The sequence below is a fragment of the Taudactylus pleione genome, unplaced genomic scaffold, assembly GCF_031769625.1.
Source record: "Taudactylus pleione unplaced genomic scaffold, aTauple2 ptg000256l, whole genome shotgun sequence".
NCBI lineage: Eukaryota > Metazoa > Chordata > Amphibia > Anura > Myobatrachidae > Taudactylus > Taudactylus pleione.
In genome coordinates this window covers 2,750,596-2,776,127 of record NW_028284658.1, presented here as the reverse complement: position 1 = coordinate 2,776,127, position 25,532 = coordinate 2,750,596, and the positions used below count along the sequence as shown (strand labels likewise).

At 43.2% G+C, this 25,532-nt stretch overlaps 1 protein-coding gene across 1 annotated transcript in view; it reads right to left on the bottom strand.

The window, feature by feature from the left end:
- The window catches only part of TGM2 (transglutaminase 2), a 50,011-nt gene that overhangs the window by 24,030 nt on the left and 449 nt on the right, over positions 1–25,532 (bottom strand). Inside the window, exons 2-9 of the mRNA XM_088480559.1 lie at positions 20,744–20,923; positions 16,636–16,878; positions 12,974–13,092; positions 5,349–5,477; positions 4,549–4,729; positions 4,339–4,474; positions 3,306–3,409; positions 2,511–2,750 (exon numbers count right to left, since the gene is read on the bottom strand). Coding sequence (XP_088336685.1) covers positions 2,511–2,750; positions 3,306–3,409; positions 4,339–4,474; positions 4,549–4,729; positions 5,349–5,477; positions 12,974–13,092; positions 16,636–16,878; positions 20,744–20,923 — 1,332 coding nt within the window. The remainder of the gene's footprint in view (positions 1–2,510; positions 2,751–3,305; positions 3,410–4,338; positions 4,475–4,548; positions 4,730–5,348; positions 5,478–12,973; positions 13,093–16,635; positions 16,879–20,743; positions 20,924–25,532) is intronic.

Here is a 25,532-nt window from a genome sequence, read left to right as displayed (position 1 = left end):
TTTTTTTTTGGGCCCCCAAATTCAAAGTGCTTTTTTTGGGGTGTCCCGATTTTTTTTTTTTTTTTTACACAGATCGTTTCAAGGGGTCATTCTGAAGGGTGCAGGCTATTTTTTTTTTAAGCCTGCACCCCTAAACTCCAATTCTGCACTTTTTTTCGCCACCTATTCAGTGGTGAAAAGTTATCCCCATTTTTTTTCAAAGACTTTTGGAACCTGCGAAAAGTCTTTGAACTTGAATACAGTGTAAAAGCAAAACCTGCGTTAATGACGTCATAGGTGCGAAAACAGTTTTCGCTCCCATGTTGAATACCCCTATATGTGGTGACTGAGAGACTGGCATAGGCAGAGGGAAGGAGTTGGGTGAAGTGAAGGCAGTCTCAAAGTCTGCTTCTCCACAAGTGTCAGCGTTATACTCTGCAAATCTTTTTGCCTTTGTAGAAATCAAGGAATGTTTAAACAAACTGAGATGCACAGCAGTTCCAATGCTGTATTTACACTGCTGATCTATTTTGCAACCTGCAAGTTATTGCCTCTATGTACATTTTAGTCAATGACCATTTGCAGTTTCCCTGGCACACAGACAAAGGTATTCTCAATACAGTTATAGATGACACCATTTTTTGAGAGTTATTTACAAATGAAGGTTGAAGGGACAAATCTCTTTTTATATAAATTACATTTTAACTATAGATGTGTCCTCACGCACCTAGCATCTATATACCATATATGCGGGAGGCGCCTGATGTGAATGAGACTCAGAGGAGCAGCATACAGTATTATTCTTCGAATTGTGCATCTTATTCGAATTGCAGATATAGCGAGAACATTCACAGTGTACTAAAGACGCTGGGTTGTCACTTAACTGCACAGGAATTATTTTTAAACCTGTACAAAGTTGCAGATGAGGCACCACAGAGCTTGGTGTGCGGAAATACTGCGGACACTTGCATTGGTGCCCTTCTTACAGATTCAGACTCAATCGCACACAGATATACAAATGTCGCACATCACATTGATAAGTGCAAGCTAGGAATTTAGTTTTGTCTCTTCCAGTTTTTTGTTTATGCGAATACGACCCACATTGAGTGAAAAAAAGGGCCGGGCAGACCAAGATGGGCTATTTAGCTCGACTTGAACACTATCTGTATGTGCCATCCCTTCTGCATGGCATATATCTGGTGTCATTGGGTATATTAGTTGAGTTTGCTAGTTCTGATGCCGTTACTTTGATGTTCTATAAAAAAAACAACGTATCTATTGTAAGAACCACCTTGGATTTCTGTTATCTGTATAAAAGTAGTCAGATTCCAGTTTCGTCTTTTTATACTGTCACAGAACTCCTTTTGTGAGTTCTAAAAATCCATACAATTTTCAGTAGGGAGCGCAATAGCCCATACATAACACTGCCCCTGGTAGACAGATGATCACTGATGTAGTAGAATGTTTCCATTGCAAATTACAACTTGTAAAAAAACCAAAGGTCCTCTCAGCTATAAGACTTATACAAAACAAGCATTGTTATATTAAAAAACCTAGGGACACAAGTCTGACCTAAAAAATAAGCAACTGCAAGGAAGCAAATAATAAAAATCTAACTTTTACAGCTGTTGGCACTTGGATGCTGAAACATTCAGGAACCTAACAAGCACCTTTGTGACGTGTGCGTTTGTAGCAGAAATAGGAATATGCTGCCAGTACTAGGAAAGTTCCTGTATAAGGTCTGCATACTAGAGTTCCACCTCAATTAGCTTTACCTCTGCAAAGCCAAATCTGACTAAATTAAACATTCCATAGCAGACACATCATTTCACCATATCCTCCAGCTTGCAGGCATATAATACATACTTTGGCCACTTTGTTGAGAGGTTTACTATACAGCCCCAACTAATCAGTGTACACAGGAATCATTCCATGTACAGTGTAGCCCTCCAAGTCCCAGTAGATCTCTAATCCCATAGGGCAGATACCAGTGCAATCATATGTGTATCAAGCTGCCATCATGCGCTACTCTTAGCTTTCTGGCCTGGGCTCCTATGTATCCCATTTCCCAGTAAAGTTCTTATTTACACTTAACATGTTTGACTTACAACTTACAATGCTTATTTTCACTTAATTCAAACATATGTGACCTGCACGTCTCCTATTGATTAGGGTCATCAAGTATGAATTGGGACCCTTATAGATGGCTTACATGCAACTAGCACTGTCATTGTTAGTGGTGATGTCTACCTATCGTCCAATAGTCATTTAGTACCTACCTGAAAATTTATCTGAGAGACTTGCCGGCATCGGCTAGATCCTGTCGAGTTTGCCTAATATTTTAAAGTGGCAATTATATAAAAGGCAAACAAAGTTGGTTTTGCCTTTTAAATGATTGACACTTTAAAACATCAGGCAGACTCGCTGGGATCTCACCTCTGCCTCCAATCGCCCTTGGACTGATATCAGCCTGATCCTCTGAATAATGTAGGAGTTTATCATGCACATTTCCCTCACATAGTTTCACTTACCCTCCGCATACTTGTAGTGGTCGGTGATGTCTACTCTGCTTTCCTTCCCCACTGCTTTAGTGCTGATGTTTTTTCCAATTTGTGCAGTGTAGATTGTCGGCTTGTTGGTACCATCTTTTTGTTTCACATAGTAAAGCAAATCTGCATTTACTTCGGCAAATACAAATGGGACATCATATTTCAGATCAAGGTCACCCTCCTTAACGGCAATAACAGGAGTAGGACCACAGCAGAAAACACCTGCAAGATAGACAATGATAATTTGTAAAGAACTACAGCATATAGGAAAATATAGATATAATCCACACTATTCTACCAGGATAGGTCTGGGTTTTGACGCTCAAAATGGTTTCTATAAAAAAAACAAAAAAAAAATGTAGACTGGACAGTCATCATGCCGTAGAAGTGTCCTGATTATCTGTTTCGAAACTCATACAGAGAGGTATATTTACTAAAGTGCGGGTTTTTAGAAGTGGAGATATTGCCCATAGCAACCATTCAGATTCAAGCTATTATATTCTAGAAGGAGCTAGATAAATGTTAAGTAGGATCTGATTGGTTATGGGCAACATCACTACTTCAATAAACCTGCACTTTAGTAAATATACCCCAGGCTCTAAACAAAGAGACACAAACAGTAACACTAGAAACGCCACTGATAGAGGGAATAACACATTGATATGAGAATTTGCCAAGCAGCTGACATAAGAAACAAACCCTATTTCCAAATCATGAGGAACAACATGTAACCACAGTGAAAGACATGAGAAGAGATAATCAGATCTCATTTCCCACCTTCACTCTTCTCTTGAGGCGTTGGATCAACAGCCTGCCACCCATTGTAGCTTTCACCTAGATCAGGACGGCTCATCCATGCTTCAACCCAACAGTGGAAGTTCCTTTAATGCAAGTGGGATAGAAAATTAACCTAATTTCATTTGAGCAATATTTTTGTATTGATTTCAATTCATAATACCATTAATTTGGTTCATCTATATAATAAGCGAGAAAGCGTGTCTGTCCATATTTTTGTACTTTATGTACAGCCAGAGTTTTGACCTAGCTCCACCATATTTGGAAGGGTGTTGTAGTTTGACCATGATTAGGTTTTTTGCCTAGGTTTAAACTTTGTCAGGGCGCACACTGTCACACAATCGCTAAAAATAGGGACACTCTTAGGCCGGGTACACACCTGCACGATATCGTCCCTATCTGGCCAAATCGGGCATATCGTGCAGTGTGTATGCCCGATTTGCGCGCTCCAGCGGACGCATGCAATATTGTGTGATTGTCGATCATTAAATCGTGCAATGTGTACCAGCAATCATGCGATGTTCAGGGTTAAGGCAAATCGCCCCGAACATCAGCACGATTGCCGGTCATTCAGGTGTGTACCCACCCTTAAATTATGCATTCCAAGATCTTAAAAGGGTTAAAAAAAAACAAAAAAACACACATTTGCCCCCACACAGAGCCAATTCGGGTTTTGCCACACAGTTATATACTGGACGGGCCCACCTTGTGTGTGTGATTGGGTGCAGGGGGAGTGGCAGCCACAAAGTAAGCTCGGGCACAAAAGCAGCCGCACCCCTTGCACCCATGGTAGTTACGCCACTGCAAGCATGTTAGCAAACAGTGGGGTCCTTTTCAGGATGATCTAAACAAATAAAGGCTGACTGGGAACTTCAGGGTCCAGTCTTCAACCCGGCAATGCTGGGTATCCCAGCTAGTAATAAGTATACAGTATGTATTGTACATTCTGTGATGTCTAGCTATCTAGATCCTGGGCATACAGGATTTTGTTTTGTTCAGCCACTAGTATCCATACCAGATTATCTCTTTTTGTTTCTTCTGCATTCCCCCTTGCTCATCAATGTACTGTTCTATCAACAAATTACGGTTGGTATCATGGGCAGAGTTATAGTTGGTGATGACTCGTGCTGGGATGCCGAGGCACCGTAAAACTGAGAAAAAAATAACAAATTACCTTAAAGAATAAGGATTGGCAAAATTATTACATTACGGTCTATTTTCTTACCTGAACAGGCAACTGCAGCAAAGACCCAGCATTGTCCATATCGCACCGCCTGACACCCGAACTTTCTCCAGCGCCGCAGGATATCCACACTGCCGATCCAGAACATGGGGCTGAACCCATCGTCGTAACAGTTGTCCCATCGCCCATACAGGACCCCTCTGTCAGCATCATTACAGTTCACCTGCAGGACCATGGGCGAATCTCATAGGTATCAACATGCTGGGTTTGCAAAGTTATGCTCTATACCATAAGAGGTGCGACACATTGAAATCGCATTTCAGGAGCCACCAAACTACTGAAATACGATATAAGTTGAGACACTTATCTAAGCTCATACTCCTACATTGTCCAAATATCAGAAATATGCTGTCAGTTCTTCAAATTACAAGGATACTTATGACACCATGGGAAAGATTTCTGGACTGCAGCTGTGTGTTTAATATATATGTACTTCACTTTTTTATTTTCATTCTTTATATGCAGCTGCTCCTAACTATCTCTTTACACTGCACTTTTCTTACTATGGTGGTGCCCTGGGGCGGCTTGGCTGGGCCAGTTTTGGGGGGTCCTGCGCTCTGGATTTGAACCTTAGTATGTTAGGGACCTACCCGAAAGAGGTTACCTGGATATGGTGGGTAGGTCCATAACCTTGGCCATGATTATGCTAAAAACCTCTATTGATTGCAAAATTTTATTGCATTTATATATATTATTAATAATTTGGAGTTGTGCACCTGAGATTTGCCTGTTTCTGTGCCTACTTATGACACCACAATGTGTACTAGGACTTGTGTACTCACCATTGCACTGACGACACGGCTAATGTACACCGGGTCATTACGCCGGGAACAGTCCTTGTTGGAGTCAATATTGTATTTGGGGTTGGCATCTAACAGCTGGAGACAGGCTTCTAGAACACCATCTTCAAACTGACAAGAATAGAAGAATGAAAAACAAATGGCCTCCATTATAAATTTTATATTTAATTTGAGACCATCATATTTAAATATTGTTTAAAGTAGACCTTGTCCTAATTCCCAATATATCTCCTGGTGACGGGATAAAGTATATGATAATTATTACTTTGCTTAGTAAATAGACCCCATAGTTTTGATACAGTGTTAGGAGACAGTGTGATAGTGATAAGGTGCCAGCCAATCAGATCCTATCACTTTCACTGTCTCCTAACACTGCTTAGTAAATAGACCCCTATGTGTTCTGTAGTCTTTGTCACACAAGGTGTCTTGGAACTTAGCAATGCAATAAGTTCAAACTATGGGACTAAGTCTGAGCTGCAGGTAAAGTGTCTGCAGTTGCTGGGCAGCTGAGGAAGCCTGATTTACTACCTTATGCTAATGTGAGAATCTGTAGAGCTAAAGTGGGAACTGTGCCATCAATAGATTTTACACCAGCCGCCACAAACCATCATCAATGTTGGCACTTGCACCATTCCCATGCTAGGTGTAAGAGTCAGTCAGAAACGGGCTTCCCTTCCCCATAGGCATGACTCACAGAGCTTTAGATACACGCCCATGGGTAGTTCCGTGTGCTCGCATTTTCGCCGCCCTGTTCCCACCCCAAAATGCCCTATTTCTCAGAAAAGACAGATTCAGCCAAGTTCTGTCTGATCCAGAATAAGACGGGTGCGAATGCGCTGTATGCAAAAACTCACCATTTGGGTCTGTGCAGAGAGATCTATGCACAGAGGCCCTATAAGTGCAAGTTTGTATCTTGGCAAAACCATGGTAAACTGCAGGGGAGTCAAAATTTAACACGTGCAGACAGATTTAAAGTTGAGGTGATGCGGTCTGTGTCAAAATAAAGAAGTCAGGCAATATTCTCCCTGCATGTAAAAAAAGCGTAAAAAGAAATTGCCCTTACACCCAGGGCCAGATAACCCACAATGTGGTGGGCACGCCTCAATTATTGCGTACACCAACGGGGCCGCTGTTCAGCTGCCGGGTGGGCGGGCATTGTTGTCGGGGGGGGGGGGGGGGGGGGGGGGAGATAATCTGCCTGACATTGCTGCCTTCAAGCTTGGGCGTGGTGTGTGCAGAGCCACCCGTGCTGATGGGGAGTTGGGGTGGGCACCAGATCAGTGATGTATTGTGCCCATTAACTTTAGCCCTGACCCCAGGACAGCAGAAAAGGAAAAGGGACTCCACCATTCAGGACTAGGGCCATTCAGGAGTGACCTCCATTGATAGTTGCCATCGATGGCAGCAGTGACACAAACTATCAATGGTAACAAACTATCACTGGTAACAGACTATGGGCCTGATTCAGAGCCGCTCGTAAGCGGCCGCTCGTTCGCTCCGAGAGATGTTTGCCCAACTGCGCATGCGTACGGATCGTAATACGCATGCGCGAACCAGTCAGTGCGGCCGAAAATCGTGTGCTCGCAAAATAGCGAATGCCTGCTATTTTGAGTGACCGAATGAGGCGTTTGTGGGTGGTAACAGGGGAAGGTGCTTGAAAACGGGGAGTGGAGATCCGAACGCAGGCGTGCTTAAAGGTCAAAACGGGCGTTTTTAAGGGTGTGCATAATTAATACAGCAGCGTCATTGACCACGTCACTGGGTTATTTTATAGCCAGAACTGCTCGCAAAATTGTGGTAGCAAAAACCAACCACAAGAATAGCGAGCAGTTCATACCCTGGCCGATGTACTCGATTAATCTAATAAATAGCGGACATGACGTAGAATGCGAGCGGCCAGGGGGCGTATTTTTTCAAAAAACGACAAGTTTTGTTCGCTCGTTCAGACAGAGGCGTGAACAGACCGCAAAGAGCGAACGGTTGATTTGAATAGCCACCCCTATTTTCTGGACGAGCGAGCGCTAATTGCGTCCGGCTCTGAATCAGGCCCTATATGCACCATCGATGGATTTGCACATCAAAAGGTCCACACATGCGCAGAAAGGAGAGCCCATGTGGCTGTGCAGTTTCCTTTGCACAAGCGTGGTGGCTGGGCAACTTCGTTCAACTTCTGACACTGGGAAGGGGCCTGGGGGTGGAGTAACACATCCCAACACACTGTATGAGTCAGGGGCGGTGGAGGACTGCTGACTGACAGCCTGTCCCTTCCCAGTTACCAGTGTGTATGTCTCAGAGTGCCACCACAGTCGCCAGTTTGTATATCTTTTTTAATGTATAAAAATTTTTTAAATGGTTTTGTTTCTACCATGGAAATTAAAGCCTAAAGTCTGTTTTAGTAAAGCAGTAAGTTAACCCTTACTGCTTCAGGCAAGTATTACATGCTGCCACCAAAGGAGATGGGCCCGTACCGTAGCCTCAGTAGCCCCTCGACCCACGAGAGTAGAAGTTTCCAAACAGGACATTCCTTCCTGCTACCCTGTTCTACAGATTCCATCTCAAGTGGCTGAGTACCAGGGGTTGGAGGAGTGTGTATTGAGCCCTGATTGGAGGCCTCATAAAATTTTATTCCGTCTCTGCTTACACACCTAGCATTGAAGCATGTTGCATACCGGTGCACATTTGTACCTTTTAGTTGGATCTGCTAACAACACTAAATGAGGCCCTATATATGTAAGTTGCAGTCTTGTTAATAATTGCCCAGCACTTGATCAACCAAAAGGATAATCAGGCTGCTCCGAGGGTGTCCCTAAGATGACAACTGTGTAATAAAATGAAGAACTCATTCACTCAATGCTGGTGTGGAAGTTACTGCAGCTGAAACTGGTAAGAGTGTAAAATTTGACTGTAGACAGTTATCAGTCTGCAAAGTAGTAATAGTGGCAGATATAGCCTCCCTACCCCTTTGTTCTATGATAGAGCTCATTTCCCCTTCATGCTAGGGACCTGGAAGTGATGCAAGTGAGGGCGGAAGTGCAGTTCCATGCACATTAAGGCCATCTAAAGAAGAAAGTTGTCCCCACCTAAAGCAGAAAGTTGTTCCCTCGCAGGCTCGCTGCGCGCCACGCTCCGGGCTCGGTGGCTCGTTACATGGTTATATTCACTCTCTATGCCTACTTGGATGGTAGGGAATGACACTGGCTGATGTCAGGATCCTCTCCGTGAAGAGGATTTAGACATTACCTTTGTTCTATTTCCTGGTTGTGCAGCCATCTTACGAAAGGCCACTCATCTGTTCTAGGGGTCTGTATTCCCATATAGTTCATGGTGTCAAGCCAATCATTTATCAAGGAGAGTGGAGGCAGAATATCAAGCATAGGCACATACAGTCTTCTGGCAGCCAATAGGGAGCATCTGACATTGCATGATTGGAGCTTCCTCAGCTAATGTGACCACAAACCGGAAAAATGGCTGCGACAGAGGAGGACAAAGCTGTGGCTGTGAAGGGCAGATTAGTGGAGGGGCGTGAAGGAATAACTAGAGTTGTGTGCTGAGCCGGTGAGTCTCCCTCCCCTCATATACAGACAGATACTGAAAATATAGAGAAACTACTACTTGTTGCAGCTCACAATGTAATTTGTGGTGTTAGGGACTTAAGAGTACTAATCTGAAAGACTATACAGTGCAACACCTTATATCTATGAAATATATGGCAGACTATATAGAATACTTTAGCTAAGTGGTATATATGTAAGTCTATGGAATAATACATTATATACATGGTATAGGGAAAAATAGGTATAGGTAAATATTCCATTGTTTATTTAATGTGGAGGCCACGAAATTTAAAAGGGATGTAGTAACCATCCCACCGCAGACAATGCCAATGGACAGAATACCAGCGCCGACATCCAGACAGAAGTCAGAATCCCGGCTCCAGAATCCCAATGGCTGTAATCCAGATGTTTAGGGTTAGGCTGCAGGAAAGGTTGGTTAGGACAGGGTTCAAATACTTACCTGCATGCATCAGGATTTCCACTGTCAGGATTATTCTGACAACCGGCATTACCAGTGCCGGGATCATGTATCCAAGCCATTTAAAGTTTGGCTGTTTGGGAGGAAATAGGTCTATTTATTAAATGTGAATAATATTAATTTAATATCAGTCTGGTTGCAGGGAGTGATGCCTAACATACCTCCAACATCTTGGTTCCTAAAGTCGGGAACCCTGCCCAAACCCGGAAAAGGGACGTGGCCTTGTTGCCGTGAGACAGCACACACTGAAGTATGACACTTTGGGGGTGTTTTTAATGTCCTGCTCAGTACAAGCCCAGCACTGCAGCAGCTGCTGGCCTGCTCCTAGCCTAGTCCTTGTTTTGAATGGACGCATGTGCGCGGCATTTCATACAGCTTCACAAACAACGCTGCTCTTGTTATGTGAGGGTAGACTTCACTCATTGCAAAAAGAATATGTACATGAAATATAGAAAAAATCTGGCAAACAGGGCCCCAGCATTCCCGGATCCAGACAAATAGTAAATGAGCTTAGGATACCAGAGACAGCAGCAAGAATACATAAGGGAGAGCAAGACAGTCTGCTAACATTCCTGATTGTTGTGTATTAATTGCAATCTTGGTAGACTGCTCTGCTCCATCAGGCATTTGTACTGATTGCGGGGACATTTGGGAAGAAGAGCCCACGCCTTACTGCTCTGACCTGAAGGGGGTGCTGTGGCCACCTAGCAATAGTGCACATGGTATTGCCCATATATTTGAAAGGAATAGGAAGTGGCTGGAAAGAAGGCTAGTACTGTCTGCAATGATAGTCATTCCCCTTGCATGATGGTCATGCCTATACTGGTGTGGAAACCCCTCTGTAGACATTGCTGGCTGTGACAGTGGTAGAGGAGGACTATAAGTATCAGCCTAGGGAAAGCGGAACACTTAATCAGGCCTTTACACAAGTTAGCTGCCTGTGCTGTATACAGTCAATACTTTATTTTCCCTCTGATCTTGGCGAATAATTAAATAGACTTTCATTAAAACATTTCTAATATATGAAAATACTATGACTCAACAATGAGATTTAAGCATTCTGCCATTTTCACGATTATTAGACACCGATGTAATGTAGCCTTTGGGTGCCGTGAAACATGGTACAAATGGATGGAATGATAGTAATTCCACCTCATATTAATAAATATATATCAAAAGCATAATAGATCCAATTTCTGGACAGTAACCTATGGGTGCGCATATACTGTAGATAGGTATTCACTAAAGAACCTAAATCTATTTCTAGACCATCAGTTATTTTGCAATTTACTATCCTGTACCAATATGGTTGCCAAATTAAAAGTTTAGAAAATCTCAATTTTATGAGACATTAATATTGCCTCTGGGGGTGATTCAATTGTTATGTGGAAGATAATGAGTGCCCAGTTTTGCAATTTAATTGTTCTGGGCACTCATTAAGTATCACCCTCTTCACGCCCTATTAGACTGGGTTGATGCTGCGGTTAGGGCGCCCTAACCATGGGTTTCTCGCACATTTTTGCTCGCACCCTCCTGAGGGTGTGAACAGAAATGCCGGTGCCGGCAACTATCACACTCAGACGGACCAACAATAAAATTGGCGACTTAAAAAAAGCTACCGGCTAAACAATTGAATCGGCCTCACTGTGCGCAGAGCATACTCCATGTAATTCTTCACAAAAGTCTGTTACATAAACCATGTCCTTGTTTAGAAGCTTGTCACGAGTCATGTCTGCAGCAAACTACTCTTTGATTTGTTATAAATATTGTAACATTCAAACTTTGTCCTGTGTGTCATTGGTGTCTACAATAAATACACCAATATTTATTGTTAAGGGAGTTGCTCTGAAATAGTTTATTATACACCCCAAAATCTTAATTTACCAGGCTCAACCTAAAATATAAAAAGAAATAATAGTGGAAGAAATGGTCATACATCTGAGTGAGACACTAACATCGCCTGTTGCTATGCTAAACCTTTTATGGGTAAAACAGTTTTCTCTCAACATGGCAAAATGCCAAAGTCCGTGAGTCCCTCCCTGCAAGTCTTGGGCACAGGCTGATATGTGTCCTGAGAAAACACTGAACATAAAGGGAAGGGCAGAGACAGTCAGAATGTATCAGCATGTGTTGGGGAGATAAGAAGCCTCAGGAGGGGGGGGGGGTACTGCTGAGGCATTTGTGATAAGTGGGAGAAGGGACAGACTTCATCGACCATCCTTAAAACTACACTAAATATCTGCTCTGTGTCACTGTAATCCAACATCCATACTACATACATACAGATGGCACTTCAGGTCAGTACATTGAAGGCATACAAGATTACAGTTTGAGAGTCTTTAGAGAACAAACTGTTTATGGCATTAAGGGTTTTGTGGTTAGTTCTGATCTCACTTAGCAGCACTGTGACAACATTCAATGAATGGAAGGCAAAAAGCAATGAGAACTAAAATCAATATGATATATTTGTATAGGAGAGTGAAATGTTCATATTCTTCTTTGTGTCTAGTAAAATATATGTGTTTATGCAGAATGTCTTTATATGGGATATCTTTCCTTCTCCCAATAGGATGCTACCATGACTGGGAGAAAGACAGGGACTTTGTGGGTCCCATATCAACATTTTCAAGGGTGCCCTCCTCAATGCTTCTAGAGAGACCTCTCTCCACAGTGGTTGTTCATTTTATGCTCCATAATATTGCCCTAGTTCATTTTGTGCACCATACGTTAATAGGAGTCTATTTACTAAGTAGTGTTAGGAGACATTGAAAAGTGATAAGGTGCCAGCCAATCAGCTCCCAACTGTCATTTTTCAAACACAGCCTGTGAGATGGCAATAGCTCCCCTTGCACCCACTATAGCTATGCCCATGGAGAAAGGCCATTTCAAATACTAAAATCCAGGCCATATGCTGCATTAAAACACTGCTTGCTGTTTGGTAAGAACTTCAGTGTATGTTCTGACATTATGTAACCATCTAAATGTTAACTGATGGGGGGCATCCACTAGACGATAAAGTTGAACGATAATGATAAAATAATTCGATAATTGTTTGATAATCGTTCAAACATCATTTGAACATCGTTTGCAAATCGTGCAGTAATTGTTTCTAACGATGTACGATGCGCGCTCCTGCTGGTCGTTTGATCGTCTCCTCCATCGACTGAACATGCAGGTCAATTTCACTTGATTGCTTACAAATCGTTTACACATCGTTCACGCTGAACGATCAAACGATGAACCACTATCTGCCCACTATAGCTGAAAGCTCTCAATCACAGATTCAAACAACATAGTTTATCGTTAGATCTTTTGCAAATCGTTTGAACAATGTGCAAAAGATTTGCAGAGTGGAAGATCAAATTTCAGGGGAAACTTCAAGGGAAAATCGTTAAGAGGTTGGACAGGGATAAAATCGTCTAGTGGATGCCCCCCATTATACTCTCATTCCATTATATCTGGGCAGTGGTGTGCATGAAACTATTTTGTTCCATGTAAAAGAAAAATACATTACTCATGTTTCTTATTAATATTTATTTTCATCACTTTAATTTTACTTGTGTGTAATAATGTACCTGTCCATAGTTCCACGGAACAGAGGTGATTGAGTCCTTAGTCCCCATGAAGATCATCCCAAACTGAGTTACCACATACTCTGTCCGCTCCTCCTCATTTTCCAGGTACACAGAATCCTCTGAGAAAAGGGGATAATTAGAATAAAGTGAGGGTTGCCTCTTACAGGAACTTCAGCACACATCAATATAGTCTTTATATGCATATGTACATTAAAGCATAAAACCAAAATGTACTGTATGGTTAAAAAGAGCTTTCTTGCAACTATATGCCACTATTGTCTCATTGTGTATGTTCAGAGGTGTGTTCTCACCTACAGTATATATTTCATTGTAATACATATTTTATGTTTCAAAAGAAATATATGAATAAAAAGGATGTTTTCTTCAACATAGTCATAGACTAAAGGACTCATAGGTAGCTACCAGACAGCGAATGACATTTCGCAAAACCAACACTCGTTAAAAGCACCAGCAAACAAGCACAAATCAACAATTCTAATTGCAAAATATTTTTTTTGCGTGTGTGTTTTGTGAACAGGTAAAAAAGTAGGCACGCATGTACAGGTCCAGTATGTAGATGGTAGGCACGCGTATACAGGTCAGGGTTATGGATGGTAGGCACGCATATACAGATCCGAGTTGTGGATGGTAGGCACGCATATACGGGTCCAGGTTGTGGATGGTAGGCACGCATATACGGGTCCAGGTTGTGGATGGTAGGCACACATACAGGTCCAGGTTGTGGATGGCAGGCACGCATATACAGATCCAGGTTGTGGATGGTAGGCCCGCACATACAGGTCAGGGTTATGGATGGTAGGCACATATATACAGGTCTGGGTTGTGGATGGTAGGCACGCATATACAGGTCTGTGTTATGGATGGTAGGCACATATATACAGGCCCAGGTCATGGATGGTAGGCACACATACAGGTCCAGGTTGTGGATGGCAGGCACGCATATACAGGTCCAGGTTGTGGATGGTAGGCCCGCACATACAGGTCAGGGTTATGGATGGTAGGCACATATATACAGGTCTGGGTTGTGGATGGTAGGCACATATATACAGGTCTGGGTTGTGGATGGTAGGCACGCATACACAGGTCTGTGTTATGGATGGTAGGCACATATATACAGGTCCAGGTTGTGGATGGTAGGCACGCATATACAGGTCCAGGTTGTGGATGGTAGGCCCGCACATACAGGTCAGGGTTATGGATGGTAGGCATATATATGCAGGTCTGGGTTGTGGATGGTAGGCGCACATATACAGATCAGAATTATGGATGGTAGGCACATATGTACAGGTCCGAATTTTGGATAGTAGGCACACAAACAGAGGTTTGGAAGTGGATAGAAGGCACACATATACAGGTTCTGTAATGTGAATGGTAGGCCCTCGTATAAAGGTCAGGAATTGTAGATGGTTAGTGCGTGTATACAGGTCCATATTTGTGGAAATCAGGCCCTAATTTGCATACTTAAGGTATACGTTTTGGATTTGTGTTTAGTAGGCACATATAGAAATTTCAGATTTGTGAAAAAGTATCCCCATGGCTTGTAGCAAGTAGGCCAAATATGCCTGAGCTTAAAGCGTGCCATACACTGTGCGACGCGACGGGGGATCCGACGTCCGACATATCAGGCGGTCCCCACACACGGTGCAATAGGGTGTCTGACCTCCCGATATGCCGGCTTCCCCCTCCCCTACCTGCATAGCGCTGCATGGGATCGCACATCGCATCCCCTGATCAACTGATCTTGCAGTAAGATCAGAGGGTGCGATGAACGACCCCACGGGAATGCGCTCGGTCTGACATCAGGCCCATACACAGTGCGATATAGCAGCCAAATCGTACCAATCCATCGGATCAGCTGCTTTATCGCACAGTGTATGGGACGCTTTAGGCAGTGGTTTATGGACTACATTCCCCTAACTTTGACTTTGGGCTGAATTTTTATTTTATAAAGATGAGATGCAGTGAGGGTTAGGACCAATATGAGACACTGCAGTGAGTAGTTAGGAGGCATGGAGAGACATAGAAAGATCTAGGGTGGGATGCAGCAAGGGGAGAAATGCGGTCGTTTGACCGCATTTCTCGATGCATTCCGGGGCTTGGATGCAGTGGGTAGCGCCATCTTCTGATGGGCTTCTCTTCGGAGTGCTGTGAGAGGGATCAAATCATGCCTAAACCTAACCCCCCATCCCCGAGTTAAGAAGTATAGTTACCCAGCTGTTGACGATCAGGATGGTGGGGGTCGGGCTTCCTGCGTCGGGTTTAAGATAGGCGTCGGTATTTTGACGCCCATCTTAAGTCCAGTGCCGGGCTTGTGCAGGCAGGACATAAACCGGCAGCATCTTGTCCGCCTGTCTATTGACCGCATCTCGGTTCAAACCGATATCAATTAAATGAGAATGGGGCTTCAATTATATTGTATTTAAAGAGAAAGTCAACTTATTTCTGGGCTTAAAAACCCCTGTGTATCACAATATTAATTAATATACTTGAAATCATAAATGTTTATAGTTTGAATGCTGCATTCACTCATTGAAAGCAGATCTGCTTTATACTATGAAGGAAGCAGCTGCCCATCACTCTGCAATGGCATGGGAGAGGAGAAGTGATCACCTTGCGGTTTGCTGCCAGTGCACACACTTTTTTACAATCATTGTATAATTTCAGTGAATCTAATTCATTATTTGTAAGATCACATTGCAATATCTATAGTTATCAATACTGATTAAAGTGACTAGTACAGTTTGGTGGACTGATACATAAGCACATCACCAGTAATGTCACAGCACATTGAGTGTATTAATGAATAAATTAATTGGTTTGATATTTTAAACATATTAGCTCCTTTGTGCAGCATTTTAAATACAGGTTGAGTCTCCCATATCCAAATATTCAGAAATACGGAATATTTTTATTATGACTGAGAAAGTGAAACCTTTGCTTTCTGATGGTTCAATGTACACAAACTTTGTTTAAAGCACAAATTATTAAAATACAGAATAAAATAACCTTCAGGCTGTGTGTATAAGGTGTATATGAAACAAATTAATTTCATGTATGTACACAAACTTTTTTGATGCACAAAATTATTAAAAATATTGTATAAAATGACCTGCAGGCTGAGTGTATGAGGTGTACATAACATGTAAATGCATCTGTGTTTAGATTTGGGTCCCATTCCCAAGACATTTCATTATGGTACGCAGTATTCCGATATCCAAAATACCCCTGGTCCCAAGCATTTTGGATATGGAAGACTCAACCGGTAATGGATTAAATCTATGCAAAGCCCATTTTCCTGTTTGACAAAGAAGTCATTCAGATTATACTCATCAAATCTTACAATTCGGCAAAGTTGTGTCAAGACTGGTGAGTACTTCTTTACATTAATGTTTCATATACGAGATCGTGAATCTAGAAATCAACGTGCAGTAGGGTAAGAACAAAAAACAGCAAGCAAAACATTTGTATAATCAGAAACATATGTGTATAATCAGAATAAATGAAGAGTAATGAAAAGTAAAAATAATGAAGAGTATAAATAGCATGGAACCCAATAGTTTATAAGACCATTGTATACATGTGTTTCCTCTCTGCATCATCAAGTGGTTAGCTGCCCGTGAATATCACCCTCAGTCTATTACCTGGACACCAGGGGTTAAACAGAAGACTGAATTCCCCAACATTGCAGCTGTTCTCCTCAGTTCCTGTGGAAGTCTCCAGGGAGAGGGTGTACTTTCCAATGCGAGCATCGGGTGGGCTGGATATAGACAGGACAAGGGCCTCCCCATCGCTGCTGCTCACTGCAGAACTCCATACTCCCTCCTGTAGGGTATCTGTCACTTTAATGTGAGCTTCAGTGCCCGAGTCTTCAGAGGGACAGGGACCTAAATGAAACAACGTTTCAGCCGTAAAGTAAAAAGTCTTAAAAAAAAACAAAATATGATTTAGTTATGATGGTATCTTGGAATACCATGAATTCAACCCAAGAGATTTGGGCTTTGTATGCACTGGTAGAATTCCATCCCTCTCCTAGAGAATGCTGGCGACTGACACATCCACATATTTCATACTATAGGTAAAGATTAAACTGGATTTGCAAGTGAGACAATGGTGCATACTACATCTCAGTGACCAGGGCCAGAATATTTAAAATGGCAGACTCTTTGGAAAATTACACTGTATACAGGAAATATTAATTTAACATTTGCCAGAAAACTATATTTGTGATGGGGGGACTCCCTGCCCTGAGGCAATCAATTAAATCATCATGTGAGCAGCAGCACTGTGTGATCAGACTAAACTATCATTCCTGCTATCCCTAGGTATTCTAAAAATATTACTAGATTTAAAAAACACCCTTTATAAATGTGTAATAATGTGCATTAATCTATACCATTATATGAAATAAGCAGCTGCAATGAGGTGTTTACCGTTCATACAATATAAGAGGGAGTCTTAATTTCCAGATGTGACTGTTCTATAGTACAGAACAGTACAGCCTGTTTTTCCTCAACTTCCGGACATTGGCCCTGATTCAGAGCCGGACGCTCTGACCAGAGCGCTCGCTCTGAATCAGGGCCCACCTCCATTAATATGGAGCGTCCTCCTGGACGCTCGTATAGCTGTGGGTCACCACCCACAGCATATACGAGCGTGCAGGATGATGGTCGCGATTGTCTTGACCATCACGACCATCGAAACTGCGAGCAAAAGCCTGCGGTTGAGTTTTTCAACCACAAGGCCAGGAGTGATTTTGGCTCTATCAGAGCCAAAATCACTCCCACTGACATCACTAGTGATGTCAGTGGGGCCGGCTTCAGACGGTAGGCGTTCCCTTGGGAACGCCTCTGTCTGGCAGGCACGCCCCCGGCACGCCCACCAAAGGGGGCGTGCTGTCAGTCAACATCGACAGCACGCCCCCTTTGATGAGACACTCCGAGCGAAGGAAAGGGAGCTCCGGCGTGCGTATGCGCAGTGCGGACCATCGACCCACTTGCGAGCGGACAGCCGCTCGCAAGTGGGTCTGAATGAGGGCCATTGTGTTCAGGGATTTTGAAGTGACAAGAAAATTAAAAAGCTAGGTCAGGAACTCTTCCCTCTCCTTAACTTATGCACAGTCATTCAGACAGGCTTAAGAAGCTATATCAGCAAAATGAATCATTAACCACAATAGGAACTGTCAAAATGACTATGGCCCGTATTCAATTTGGAGCGAAAAGCCGAGATCGGCGAAAAAGTTTCGCCAATGACGTAATTTCGGCAGGTGGAAAAGTATCACCGTATACAATTTGAAAGACTTTCCGCCTAGGTGGAAAGTCAATGTAATGTAATAGGCGAAAAAGTTTTGCCTATGAATAGCAGGCGGAAAAAAGTGCAGGATTACGGGAACCCCCGTGCAGCCTTAAGACAGTCCCCCAGAGGTAAACTGTCAAATTTAAAAAAAAAAGACTTAAGGACACACCAAAAAAGGGGGCAAAAAAAATCCAAAGTTGGGGGACAAAGTTAATAATTAGCGAAATAGACTCCAGGGGGGTCCCCAAGTATGTCCCAGGTGTTTTTTCGATTGCAGGTGCTTGCGGTAGGTGGATTTTTCACGATTTTATTACCTACACTTTAGCAACTTTTAAATATGCTACCCCCCATTTTCAAGTACCCCAAATTTGCTGGGACTAGTTATTTTCTTCAAAAAACATTGCTAAATGGTATTCTTCACCACTTCTGCAAAAACGCTACATAGCACCTATTGAAACCATTTAAAGTGGCCAAATACCTTCAGTAGGGCTATTGGGGGGTACCCATAGTGAACCTCCATGTCAGTGAATCTTTTTGGGGGGGGGGGGTGTTAGGCTGAATTCCCCAAATCTGACAGCACTTTTCGCCTGTTTCAGTTTTGCTTGGTGCGGTTTTCGCGTCCTTTCAAATTGAATACGGGGATACGCACGATACTCTTTCGCCTGCAAAACATGTGATGTAGGCGAAAAGTCGGGCAAGTATCGCGGCCGCAAAAAAATATTGAATACGGGCCTATAGGCACATCTGATAACGTACCCGACTACTTTTCACAGAGTGATGATATGAATCTGTTTTTCCCACTTATTTTCCAATGGCAAAAACCTGTCCTAAGTTTATTTATGTTAGAAACACTCCTAGATAAATAAATTAAATCAACCTGGGGTATTGCAAATGGGAAATAAAGGAGAAAAGCAGAGGCAAACAATACCATGAAATTACTGGGCTACATAGTAACATTTTGAAGTTACATCATCATTAAACCCGCCGATCAAAATAGTCAATGCAATATCCAACACTTGAAAATACTTTATATGTAAACCAAAACCACTATGACAAAATTGACTGAACTATACAGATATTGCTGTGATCCTTTGTAGAATAGAATCTAAATCCTATATGCAGCCGGGCTAATGGGTACCTATAGAGGTAAAAATTTGAATCTAGGGCTTTGCTCACTTATGCTGCTTGGAATCATATGATAAATAATATCACCTATAATTAGATATATACGCCACGACAAAAAGACGTATGCAAGGAAAAGGAAATTTTAATTTATTAATTTTTTTGCATTTCTACATTAAAAAAAAAAAAAAAATGTAGTTTATGAAATCATAAAGAGGGGCAAATTTATCTGAGATGCAGAATGGCTGTGATAAATTCGCCCAATATTGCTATGCGATGTTGAATACATCACCTGGATGCATCAAATATCGCATGCAGGGACAGAGCTTGCGAGAAAGCTCTGCCCCTGCGAATATACTTCTCACTGTATTTTTTGCAAAAAATACAGCGAGAAGGGGTCCTCGTATGTGACGCCAGCCAACCCCCCTCCTTCCTCACAATACCACCCCTCCTATTTAGCTTACACTTACCTGCCTGGTGATCAGTGCTCCGGTGAGGTACTCTCTCTGGGACTCCGGTCAGCTGGTCTCTGGGCTCCTGCACTGTGACCCCGAGCAGCAGCTGACCAGGGTCAAAGTGCAGGAGCCCAGAAGACCGGAGCACCGATCACTGGTCCCTGGATGCAGGTATTTGTTTTTGGGGTTTTTACATTGATCAGCTTGTGGTCTATTTAGACCACAAAGCTAATCACAGGGGCTGGCTCCCGACTCTACTCTGAATGTCAGAGTGGAGCGAGTTGGGGAACCAGGGGAAAGCCTAAATCTGAAGATGGCGTTATTACAGGGTTTTCCCCGTTATTTTTTCACAATTTATTTTTAGTAAACCTGAGCAGATCACATTTACCATTACAAGTATGGGAAATGTGATCTGCTTACTAAAAATATGTGATTTGAAGGGCTTGGAGGAGTTTTTCACGAAAACTGCTCCAGAGGGGAACTTAGTGTTAGGCACCCTCCCGGGAGGTTAGGCACCCCCCCCCCCCCGGGAGACTTAGGGTTAGGCTGCGGGGAAGGAGGGGTTAGGTTTAGGCACTTAGAGGGGGGTTAGGTACTTGGGGGGGGGGGGGGGAGGTTAGGGTTAGGCACCCCTAAGGGAGGACTTGGGGGGGGGGGGGGGGAGGTTAGGGTTAGGCACCCCTAAGGGAGGGTTGGGGGGGGCAGGGTTTAGAGGTTAGGTTAGTCAATAGGAAAAATACCTGTCGGGATCTTCACTGCTTGGCTTCCGCTGTCCGCAGTTGAACCGCCGACCATGCGGTAAATCATACTGATTCCCTATAAGCCATACAACTTTTCAGGGGTAAAATAAAATAGGTCTTAATAGATTCCTAAATAGTACCTGTTTGAACTATGAGTGCCAACTGATCCACTCCTTCTTCATATCCCCGGGGAGAAAACTGCAGCTTTATTTGAAAGGCCTGGCCCCTTCGGACAACTAATTTCTGACAGCCAATATCCCCGGTGTGGTGGCTGCGGTTATTGGTGCTACAGTCCAGGTCACAGTTCTCCAGAATCAGAGCTACAAGAAACATAAATAAGTGTTATGTACAAACATTCAGTTTTTTCTGTGCAAACAAGTATCTTCCAAATGCACAAATGACCATTCATACAGTCAAATTACTGCGTATATGACAGTTTTTGCTCACTGAAAGAAATTATAAGGTTACTCAATAAACTGAAATAATGAACCACTTCTTCACTAAAGCCTTCCTGCTCTCATCTTAACCTCAGGTACAGAGCAGGGTCGGGGGGTGCGCGTACACCGACAAAAACCTGGGTATTTAGGCTGTGTGCATAAGGGGTATTATACCATCATCTCCTCCATACTCCCCTCAACGGCACTAACCCTTGGTTTCTACCACCCTGCTGCTTATTTGAGTGTTCTGATCACTGATGCAGCATTTTTTTTTTAAACCATGTACTTGTCATGCTTTGTTAGGCGCTGTGAAACCCTTGTGCCGCCATATAAAGGAAAATAATGAAAACAAGTGATTAGACAGTCATCAGAGGAGCAGTATATCCTTCACCCATTGAAGAATTATCTCAGCACAGACACCTAAAGAGTAGAAACTGTAGCAGTCATTCTATAGCATACGGTTCTCTCACCACGAATGTCCTTTACTGGTAATCTATTTATCCCCCCCATCCCCAATTGGGGGTGTCACAAATAATTGTGTAACGCAGTCTGTATGAACGTATGGTGCTCATGGTACTTTATCTCTGTCCACTTTATCTCTCCCTCAGTCAGTAGCTATTTTTGTAAACATTGCTAGATCAATTGGGCATAAATTACAAGACCTAAAGACATAAATGCATTGTAAGGAAAGGGAAACAATATATTACGCAGCTGAGGTAGGGACTAATATTACTTATATAAAAGTACATGTTGCTGGAAAGGAAAATAAGTTACATAGATATGTAGGTGGAAAAAAAAGATAAGTCAACCTTCTATACTCAAAAACATTTTTAGATATAGTGCTCTAAATACATCTTTAGAACTGTCTATGTACTGAAAGCTGGAGGAGGCTGTAAGGAGAGAGAGCTCTAGTGTGTTGGGTACAGTGCTCACGTTACTGGTGTACACACCACACCCATAGTTTATAAAGACTTGGACACAGTATATGGGATTAGTGGGGGTTCGCGTAATGCACAGTTTTCCAATATGTCATTGCTAGTCAGGAAGGACACATTACAGTGCTAGGCACACACAGGCTGGGCATACAGCGCTAGGCAGGCACACACAGGCTGGGCATACAGCGCTAGGCAGGCACACAGGCTGGGCATACAGCGCTAGGCAGGCACACACAGGCTGTGGGCATACAGTGCTAGGCAGGCACACACAGGCTGTGGGCATACAGCGCTAGGCAGGCACACGCAGGCTGTGGGCATACAGCGCTAGGCAGGCACACGCAGGCTGTGGGCATACAGCGCTAGGCAGGCACACGCAGGCTGGGCATACAGCGCTAGGCAGGCACACACAGGCTGGGCATACAGCGCTAGGCAGGCACACACAGGCTGTGGGCATACAGCGCTAGGCAGGCACACACAGGCTGTGGGCATACAGTGCTAGGCAGGCACACAGGCTGTGGGCATACAGTGCTAGGCAGGCACACACAGGCTGTGGGCATACAGTGCTAGGCAGGCACACACAGGCTGCGGGCATACAGCGCTAGGCAGGCACACACAGGCTGCGGGCATACAGCGCTAGGTAGGCACACACAGGCTGTGGGCATACAGCGCTAGGCAGGCACACGCAGGCTGTGGGCATACAGCGCTAGGCAGGCACACGCAGGCTTATTACATCATAACAACAAATGACAGTATATGAGCACTATGCCTGCTCTATCCATATTCCTATGACAGTTCTCCATCCATCCTTGTACCCTGACTTTGTAATCTATATGCATTGCATTCCCCACGGGCCTTTTTGTTTGTTCCCCTTTAATAGGTCCACTCTTTGCCTCTACCTTTGGAGCATTCTCTCAGGAGGCAGCTTAGTTCTTCCTGAAGCCTCTCCTATAAACCTGCCTCCAATGTGGCAAGAGAAACTGTCTGCTGTCTGAGTGACATGGCGCCCTTCACACACATTACTACACAGTGTAAACACAGGCACTCACACAATGCTTGCTTTACAAACACTGCTTCATCCATTATTGCAGCTTTTACCAATAAACTAAATGCTGTCTAAACCCCATGCCTCAACTGTTAAAGAGATGTATATGTACAGTGACTGTAAAGCAATCACAATACACTAGTTCCAACCCTGATGTAAAAACTATGTAACAAAATGAATATATACTGTAGGTTTAAACACAGTACGCAGAAAAGCTCTATATACAGCTTTGTGTGCCAGCTGCTTAATTAAGTACCCTTGCTGTGACCTGTGTCTTTAGACCTATACCCAGCACCAAACAGTCGTCCTTGTCTTTGTCTCTGTGGGGTCTATGTACTCAGCTGTGTTAGGAGTTAAAGTGAACGGTGATAAGGTACCAGCCAATCAGCTCCTAACTGCCATGTCACAGGCTGTGTTTGAAAATTGGCAGTAGGAGCTAATAGGCTGATACCTTATCTCCGTTCACTTTATCTTCTAACAAAGCTTAGTAAATACACCCCTGTGTTCAGTGGAGTAAATTCATCCCAGACGCTAGTTATAATTTGATGCCCCCCCCCCATTCACAGCCGCTGATACTAATGTAGCAGTTCGCATGTAGACAGGCTATAGATAGACGAAGGCAGCAACTGATGGTCTGACATGGAGCTCTCCACTAGCGTTTGGTGGCTTCTCAGGTGCTGGGAAAGGGTGCCATGTATTGGGTGGCTGTGACGGTATACTATATAGTTAACAGCCCTAAGTGGGGTGAATATGATGTGGACAATGGAGGAGGTGCCCCTTCAGAGCTGGAGCCCGGCGGCAGGCGCCTCCATTGTCTCCCATAGTTCTGCCCCTGCCTGTGTGTCCTACGTCTTATTCAGTGTTACAGGTTTAACATGCCTCTGTGTGTAGTTAAGGAATGGTGAGATCTTCCACTACTGTGACTGCTCCCATTGTGTTCAGCATGTGGAATGTGTTTATTTTCTATAGGGCTTCAAAGAGCATTTGCTGAGATTTGCATTATTCTCCATGGGAATTCATGTTCTATCAGGACTCCCGCTTATCTGCACTATATTTTAACCTTGATGCAAGTACATTTACATGTAATTGAAACATACTTAAAACATCTCCTAAAAAGTAACTGCTGCAAGAGGGGCAAAGCCGTAACTAGACTTTTTGGCTCCCTGTGCCAAAAATCGCATTGGCACCCCCCCCCCCCCTATATTTCAATTAGGGAGATAACACACCCAAAAAAGAGGCATGGCCTCATGGGGAAGGACCAGGGAAGAGATAGGGGAGGCCAGAAGATGCTGGGGATAAAATAAGAGGAAGCTACAAGTGAGAATGATAATAACCAGAAAATTAACATGCCCCCTGTCCTGCGGTGCCCTGTGCATGCCACGCACCACCCTAGTTACAGCTCTGAAGAGGGGCACCAAAGTTGTTAGGATTTGTTATAAAAAGCCAACCTTTATACATGGAGCCCTGCAAACATTCAGTTCAAATGATGATACAAAATTAACCACTATTGCTATACAGAGCATAAATGCCCCGCACATCACTAGGATAGCAGCATACAGTGCGTGGATTGTGTTATGCGTTAGGATATACAGTGTATGAGTTTCTCCATGTAGATCTATACATCAGCCTGAATGGAGGAGGAATTTGGGTACATAAGGTTGACCGACCGTACTACAGAATAACAGATGGGATTAATGTACACCAAAAGGGTAGCAACATGTTGAATACTTACACACATTGAATTATGCATGGTTTTCAGGGTATCAGGTCAGCTAGGCAACATTCAGTATGTCCACAGGTTTTTAATATCGACATGCTCACTAGGTCAACAACCAATACGTAGACATACAATTAGGTTGATATGGTTAATGAATGTCAACATTTCGTTGTTGTTGTTGTTAGGTTTAGGCTAACATTAGAAAAAAATGTGTTGATATTCGGGGAGCGACATGTTAAATGACATTCTGAATGTATCAACATTTTAACCATGTTGACCTAAGTTTATGTCTACATATTGATAGTTGATCTAATGACCATGTCGACATTCTGACTATCAACATCAAGAATCTGTCAACATTATTGTGTCGACAAGTCACCCCACACCCGTATCCAACAGTAGTTCATTTTGACATTGGCAGAACATATTATGAACCCTGTCAGATTCATTAAGCCCCAGAAAGTTGCCAAATCATATCTGCTCATGCAGACATACTCTGTCATAATGGAGTCGATTCAATTGGGGGTGGTGTTGGCAAGGCCAGTAAGTGGATACATACGCCGCACATATGGTAGTCCTGAGATCATGAATTTTTGCACACAATCCAAAGGGCTTTGAACAAATATCTGATTCCGGGGTGAAATTAGGGCACAATTGAGGTGATAAAATGTGCCATTGCCATGCTGTTGTCAGGGCACACTGCTGGCATTGCCCACAATTGAATCAACCCCTAATTAACAACACAGATACTAAGGCGTTTACAAAGTTTTTTTAAAAAAAAAACAATAATAATAATAA